This window comes from Lynx canadensis, chromosome D4 (genome assembly GCF_007474595.2).
Source record: "Lynx canadensis isolate LIC74 chromosome D4, mLynCan4.pri.v2, whole genome shotgun sequence".
NCBI lineage: Eukaryota > Metazoa > Chordata > Mammalia > Carnivora > Felidae > Lynx > Lynx canadensis.
The window spans coordinates 56,507,922-56,515,778 of NC_044315.2; the positions used below are offsets into that span (position 1 = coordinate 56,507,922).

General features: G+C 46.2%; 1 protein-coding gene across 1 annotated transcript; it reads right to left on the reverse strand.

Moving 5' to 3' along the window:
• Positions 1 to 476: 476 nt before the first annotated feature.
• On the reverse strand, positions 477 to 7,307 carry FAM205C (family with sequence similarity 205 member C). The gene is made up of 5 exons (XM_030292822.1): positions 7,044 to 7,307; positions 6,503 to 6,548; positions 5,944 to 6,004; positions 4,426 to 4,913; positions 477 to 940 (listed from the first exon to the last, which is right to left on the reverse strand). Exons 1-5 carry the CDS (start codon positions 7,185 to 7,187, stop codon positions 477 to 479), a joined length of 1,203 nt encoding a protein of 400 aa, XP_030148682.1. The 5' UTR covers positions 7,188 to 7,307.
• Between the last annotated feature and the right edge of the window lie 550 nt (positions 7,308 to 7,857).

The window sequence follows — 7,857 nt, forward strand, 5'->3', positions numbered from 1 at the left end:
TGATACTTCCTAAAAACCTTCCCTTCAGATTGTGGGCATACATAGAAGTTATTGGTGAATTATGCGTATAGGCCAAAAATGTACTATGTTCCTGGCCACTACTTCTTATACTGTCATCATGCCCACATTGTTTCTCTGGGACCCATAGATGGCATGGCAAGACATGATAGAATTCAAGCCTGATGCACCTTCAATGCACCTTAGACAAGGGTCTTCCTTCTCTGCTCAAGTCCCTCTATCTACAGTCCAAGGTGGGACTGAAAGAGTGGTGTGAAATGCTGACCTATCTGAAATATGAGTCTAAGCTCCTGTGCCATATAGGAATTACTATCTACCTTCTCTACTTTCTCCATCACATACAAGCCTTGAAAATAAGGAGGACAAACAGGTGGTTCTTTGCTTAGAGGTATAGAGTATATTTGGAGAGGGTCCTGCTTCACCTGCACATTAACAGAAATGATGATGACAACCTTTCTTCATGGGAATGCAGAGGATTGGGAACCTATGAACTCCTTTTTCCTGGATTGGGTATTCTCTTTGTATAGACCAGTACCTTCTGCCGAGGTAAGAGCTGAGATCTGGGGTGGATGTTCTGGTTGAGTGTCACCAGTCAGCTGAGGACAGTGCTTGGAGTTGTTGTGGGGAAGGCCCAGGAGCCAAGAGCATCTGGACTGAAGGGGTTGTTGCTTGAGTTCATTGTCCTGAGACTGGGGGACATCAAAGAAGGTTATGCCCTCCTCTTCTGTTTTTTTCTCCCACTTGGCTCCTCTCACAGGGTGTCTGGTGGAGGGTGGACTCTTCTCAACCTTTTTTGTCATGGTTTTAGCCACTGTCTCATCCTTAGAGAGAATGGATTCCTTATGCCCTTGACCTTTCACCTTGGGGTTAATCCAGTGTGGAAAGAGCTTCATCTTATTTCCCAAGCAAGTTTCTGCAGCTTCTAGAAGAATGGGATCTTGTGAATATGGGCTGCTTTTATCAGATCCTACAGTTCTTGACCACAGAAAGTGTGGCCCTATAAATTTTGGCCCTTCAAAGTTTGGATCTCAAAAATGTAGTCCCTTTAAATGCTGAGCTTGTAAAATTTGGCCCAGCAAATAATTGCCCAGTAAGTTGATAATGTAAGGTCTGACCCATTAAGCTCTGGTCACTCCAGTTTTGGCATTCTGAAGAATCCTTGTTTGGGTGAAGTCATTCAGCTTGCTTTAACAGCTTTAAAGACCATTCTCATCTGGCCTTTTGACCCAAGGTATCCTAGGGGATGCTCTAGGAACTAACAGTGAGGAAGAAACTGGTGAAGGTGCTGAAAGGAATCAATCAGCTGAGAGTATGGAAATGGTGGCTCTGCAGACCCAGACAGATTCTTGCTAGTTCCAACTCACTCAAGGCAACCATCCTGACCTAACTGAAATTTTACTTAAGAAAGATCCTGAGAGGGGCACCTGGATGGCTTAGTCAGTTGAGCATCCAACTTAAGCTCAGGTCATGATCTCATAGTTCGTGGGCTCAGGCCCTGCACTGGGTTCTGAGGGGCTCTGTGCTGACAGCTCAGAGCCTGGAACCTGCTTGGAATTCTGTATCTCCCTCTCTCTCTGCCCCTCCCCTGCTTGCGCTCTGTCTCAAAAGTGAATAAATGTTAAAAAAATAAAATAAAAAATAAAATAAAATAAAATAAAATAAAATAAAATAAAAAATAAATAAATAAATAAATAAATAAATAAATAAATAAATAAATAAATAAATAAATAAGAAAGAAAGAAAGATCCTGGAGATACATTTGGGAAGTCAGGGGCTTTGAGGGTTCTATTTATAAGAGTCCCTCCTAGCCCCTGAACCTCAGCAGAGTAAACGTTTTATCCAGCTGGGGACAGCCTCACTGCTGCACTCCCTTGTTTGTGATTCTCTTCTGCTTCACTTTTCCTGGGTCCTCTGTTTTCTCTGCTGGGCAGGGAGTTGTCCTCACCCTTGCAGGGGCTAAGGGTTCCAGGGTTCCTCCAGGCCAAGGTTGTTCACACTGACCTCCAGCTGCACACAAAGCACCTGGGCCCCTTTCATGTCCCCACTGGGCTGTAAGATCTTGGAGGCCCAGTGGGCAGGACCATGAGGACTAGCATGCTTTTGGTTCCCTGACACTGCCTTAGTTAACTGCAAGCTCTTCTTTAAGGTGGACCATTCTGGAGCACATGGAACACCTGGTAGGATGGGAAGATCCTGAAGCAATGTTTTTCCTTCACTGTTTAAATTTTCTTTAATGTTTTATTTATTTTAGAGAGAGAGAGAGAGAGAGAGAGAGAGAGAGAGAGAGAGAGAGAGAGAACAAACGGGGAGGGGCAGAGAGAGAGAGAGACATAGAACCCGAAGCAGGCTCCAGGCTCTGAGCTGTCAGCACAAAGCCCAACACGGGGCTCAAACTCATGAACTGTGAGATCATGACCTGGGCCAAAATTGGACACTTAACTGACTGAGCTACCCAGGCGCCCCTCTTTGGTTGTTTAGACTCCTAAAGGACTTGTAGCCACAGACATTCCTTGGGACAGCCACAACTTTTTCCTTGGACTCCCTTGTCTTTGTAGGACTTCCCAAATATATCTCCAGGAATTTCTTTTTCAGATAAAAATTTAGTTTCACCAAGATGGGTATTTTGAATGAGCAGGGCCAGCAGGATATCTGGCTCTCTAAAGGCACCATCTCCATTCAACTATATTTAAGTCTCTGCACACTGTCTGCACAAGTCTCATTGGCATCTGGAAAGCCTGACCCAGGACTTATACATTGCTTTTTAGCTAGTGAGCCATAGGTTCTACTGGGCCCTCAACAGCCCCAGACATATCTCTATGATTGCAAATTGGCTAGTGATTGCCAGGGCTATGGCCTTGAAGAAAGCCACATAATAAAGAGCTGAAAGCCCTGACAGGGAGGCCAAAAATTGTCTCCAGTTTCTCAGTGGCGTCTTGGGAAGATACCCAGGCAGGTGCTGATCAGGATGATCAGTGACAGCATCAGGTGAGGCTTGTTGCTACTGATCAAGGCCTATCAGAATTAACTACATCAATCCCTGATCCATGTAGAGGCTGATTGCTCCATGTCTAGGAACTTACTTTCTGGGGCATAAGGGAACCTAGCTGCTGCCAGGACCCTTGGAATGTGGCAGACCCAATGATTTGCAGTCCCACAGCTGCAAATATGGGCAGGAACAATGCCCAAGCAGATCTTCCCACACTTATAGTAAATGTAGCTCTGCAACATTGCCTTAGCCTGGGCAAGCAACTGTGAACTGTCCCTGCTGCCACAATGGATCAGAACAGGTCATTGTCCCCACTGGCCTCTAGGTCTTAAAGCTACAGGACACTTATGCTGGTCAGTGTGCTGCTCTGGGGCAGGGGCTGCTGGTCAGCAGGGGACAGGAGCAACTGGATGGACTTCTGGATCTTCTGGGGCAGGCCCCAGCAATAGTGAATCAACCTGCTAAATCAACCACTTCTGAAGGGAGAACTCTAGCAGCTCTGAGCATGTTCTAGGGAAACACCACCTCTCTCTTAAGGACTGAGATGGGTTCTCCTAGCTGGTAGATCCATAGAGACAGGCAGAAACATGTCTCAGGGCTTATGTTGTATGGCTTTTTGCATCTGCAGATATTTCTGGGCAACAGCTGGCAACCTCCACGGAAGCTGGGGCTGCCTTTGCAGCTGGTGCCACTCTAAGGCTTCACACTTGGCCAGAAGAGGAAATGGGAGATTGATAGCAGTTTGTTGATAGTCAGATGGAGAGGCCCAAATTGGGGAATGTGGGAAGAAGGCGGGGCTAACTTATATGGAAGAAATTTTCATCCGTACAGAGATTAAAAAGAAATTATTGAGGAAAAAGGGACTGGGGCCCCCCTTTTGTGAAGAAATCTTTATGGGCAGACCAGGGACTCATTGTGCAGAAAAGAGAAACCATAGCAAGGTAGCTGTGTTTCTGCTGCAGATAGCACACTGAGGCCTCAGCGGGTCCCCAAGGCAATGGGCAGAGACCACTTAGAAACTGAAATGTGGTAGAGGGTAGAGCCAGAGCAATGGAGTTTGGGATTTGCTTGCAGCAATATTTGCTCTTGATTCACAGTGGATCCTTCAATAACCCAGAAAGTTTGGGTGGACTGGCTCAACTTTCATGAAACCAGCTCAAGAAATAGCCCATATTTTCAATAGAGGCCTTAGAGGTAGCATTTATGATGAAATAAATGGTTCCCCCCCCCCCCAGGCTTGGAAAATATTTGGGGCTGTGTTATAAGCTGCCACAGGAATTCTTCAAAAGATCTTGCATGCATTTATAAACATGTCTCAGGGATTTTGGGAAATAAGAAAATGTAAGGCAATGGGGGTAGTTTTAGGCTCATGAGCTCTGGATTTAGGAAAAGAGAGAATCAGATATTCAAGGGCAGCTGACCTTGTTTTTTTAGTACACCTTCAGAGTGGCTCTTCCTCTTGTCCTGCTGAATCACAGGAGTCCTAGGCTCCTCAAGGCTTGAAGAAGACAGAGCTCCTGCATCCCAGGGCACATCTGGCACTTGGAATCCCTTTTTTTGCCGGAGGCATTCAGCCTGGTGGTCTGGGATGCTGACACTGGCTCTCTGAGCAGCTGAGTGTGTTAAGCATTTCTGATCCATTAATTGTGACATTGTGGAGGTTACAGATGGAAGTGGAAGATCTTTGGAGTGCAGGGAACTCTGACTCTGCTCCAAAGAGAGACTAGACATGGACAAAATCTCTAGGCAAGAGGAGCCTTGTGATGGCCCTGATGAAGGGGGACAGATCAGGGTGTTCTCACCCGCCAGCAACTGCTGAATCTCCAGAGCCACAGCATTGCAAATGGGGCAGGAAGGATCTGCACACAGGAGCCGCCGAACACTTCCCTCCTTAGGAAGCCAGCCCTGGCTGGGAAGGGAAGATGGCAACCATTACTGATGGAGTGACACCTGCCTCTTTGAATGCGTATGGCCTGGAGATTGGGCCTGCTTTCCCCTAGTCCTGGAAACCTTGGGGGCTTGTACCCCCCAGGGTGTTTACCCATCTCCTTTTCCTCCAAGGAAAATGCCACTGGTAAGTTATATTGGGCTGGACTGAGGGTCTGGACCTTGTTGGGCAAGGTCTCAGACAGCTCATGGGAGCACAGGGCCATGACAGACTGGGAGGTGAGGTGAGTTCTCTGTTGACCTGTGTTGAGAAGCTGAACTAGGAGAAGGGAACCAGGTGAGGGTGGAGGGGAAGCCAGTGGTTAGCTGATGGGGCATCACTGGGAACATGACCAGGTAGATTCTGGAGTCAGTCTCCTTTGGGGTTAAGAAGGCCACAGCCTGTATTCGGTATTTCTAAACTGTGGGAAATGAGGTCTTTGTGGGAACTCTACATTCTGGGGACTATGGGGTGTCCCAGCTCCTGTTCATAGCATCCCTTCAGAACCAGTCCCATTCTCTAGAGACTTTAAGAAGAGGATAAGATGACAGGGTCTTTCCTGAGGGCTGTCCCAGGAACTGGCCTCCCCCAAGACAAAACCATGGAGGTAATGTCAACAGGTTCCACAGGTCTGCCCTTGAATGATTGTAACTGTAAAGGGAATATGACAATGGACATTTAGTTATGTGCACATTCGTCTATTCTCTTGACTGGATAACTTGTCTTGTGGCTGAGTGCAAACTCATGTAGAGTCTTTAATGAATTACATACTAGTGAAATCCTGAGTTCCAGGACCACTGTGAACTGAGCCCATAGCAGAACTGGGAGACTCCTCTCTCCTGAGACACCTGGTCCCCCTCTGCCCTGGCAACCCTCTCAACTGTGCTCAGTGTCCACTTGTGTCTTACTCCCACCCAGCCATTATCCCTCCCCTCATCCCTTCCCCAGGCCAAGCACAGAAATGATGACGGGCCAGGCTGGAGTTTGGAGACTGCAAAGAGCAAGCGGTCACCTTTTCATGACAGAGAGCAGCTCCCATGGCTTCTCAGCTTCTTCCCGGGAAAGTCTCCTAGCTGAGAAACCAGGAGACAGTGTTACAAGGAATGAGAGGATACAGGGACGTCCTATGGGAAGTTGAAGGGACGTCCTATAGGAAGCTGAAGGCCTTTGAGTAAGAGGAGATTCAAAACCCCAACAGTAAATGCTCTCAGGCATGTCTGTGTACAACTTAACCAGTTGTATCATGCTGTCCTGGACCTAATCTCATTTGATTATCAAAACCACACTGTGAGTGAGGCAGGACCCATTTCATGAATCACAGACTGAGAGATGAAGTGATTTCCACAGGATCAAAAAATTAGTAAGGGCTTCTGTCCTACTTCCTCATTCTTCATTACCAGCAGATGGGGTAAGATGGAGAATCTTACACCCAAGAAAATCTGGAAGAATTTGTCAGCTGAGGCAATTAGACCCTTCAGTGGTTAGAGCACCTGGTTCCTGGCACCAGGGGACATGAATCAGGGGAATCTTGCCTATAGTGAAGGGAGTCAGAGGGAAAACTAGAACTTTACCTCTTGATGTTCTATCTTTAGCTCTTTGTTTGACTCTCCGGTGACGCTTGAAAACAAAAAAGTTAGAGTATTAAGCTGGGCACCTTTACTCTTTGTGTCTAAAATGAAACAAACAAAACCTGTAAATATTTCCCAAATGTTTTTTGTATTCCAATTTTATACATCCTCCTACCATTCTTTTCCCTACTCTATCTTTTTCACTCCATCATTTCCCTTCTCTTATTTCTAATTTATTTTAAGGCTCTTCCATACTCCATAACCTCCACCCCCATTCTCTGAACAAGTCCTGTGGGGGAGGTCGTAATGAGACAGGAGAAAAGAGGAACAGATTAAAGGATAAGAAGTCCAGTAGCCAAAGGACTTTAGCTATCGAGGCCCTCAATGTCTCCCAACCAGAAGAATCACCCAAATTTTGAGCTGTTCTTGGATTCACTGAGAAAACCCCATAAAAAAGTAGGAGTAAGTGTCACAGGAAAAAGTAAGGAGATAAAATCTTGTTTGCGGCTTAATTGGTTCAGTCATGGTCATTGTGTTTCCCTACCCGGCAACAGCTCCTGTTAGGTCCCAACCTAAATTCTTGGTGGCTCTTTTTCACTTGCCAAATAATTAATGCAATAATAATAATGGAGCCATAAGCATATAAGGGATATCCAACATCCCACAGAATAAAGGTAGGGCTCAACATAATCTAAACCTGACGAGCCATCTCTCTTCCTAGACTTTCAAGAACTTGGCACCTAATGCCCCCAAATTCTAGACCTTGTCATCTCTGCCTCACAGAAGATGGAACCAGATCACCAGACTACATCACAAAGCTCTCCTATTTCAAAAGGCATGCAGAGCATCACAGGCCTTTATTTGTCTAGGAGAAGCTCATGTGATTCAGTGTTTCAGATGAAGGTCTCTGGTTGTCTCTGTATGACCTGCAGAATCTGGGCCTAGGGGTGCCAACGTCATGGGCAGTATAGACTTTCATGCTCTATTCCCTATAGCCTGATGGCTCAGTTCTCTCCGTAAGACAACAATCTGGTGTGGTGCCTGGGTGGCTCAGTCAGCTAAGCATCTGACTCTTGATTTTGGCTCAGGTCCTGATCTTACGGTTTGTGAGTTCAAGCCCCATGTCAGACTCTGTGCTGTCAGCACAGAGCCTGCTTAGGATTCTCTCCCCTCTGCCTCTCTCCCGCTTGAGTGCACGTATGTGTATGCTCTCTCTCTCAAAATAAATAAATAAACTTAAAAAAGACAAAAATCTGGCATCTATCCTTAAGTAAATGAATCTTTATGTACACTGCATGCACTATAAGAGAGTGATTAGGTCAGAATAACTCCATAAACTACATCACGTGTACTGGGAG

Bases quoted from the DNA above. Each gene is read 5' to 3' on its own strand.
- FAM205C (XM_030292822.1), bottom strand. From the start codon at position 7,187: ATGTTGAGCCCTACCTTTATTCTGTGGGATGTTGGATATCCCTTATAT. The intron at 6,005-6,502 runs GTAAAGTTCTAG...CTGGTTTCTCAG, and splicing joins TAAAGATAGAACATCAAGAG to CTAGGAGACTTTCCCGGGAA. The intron at 4,914-5,943 runs GTGACCGCTTGC...TTCCCTTCCCAG, and splicing joins CTGCTCTCTGTCATGAAAAG to CCAGGGCTGGCTTCCTAAGG.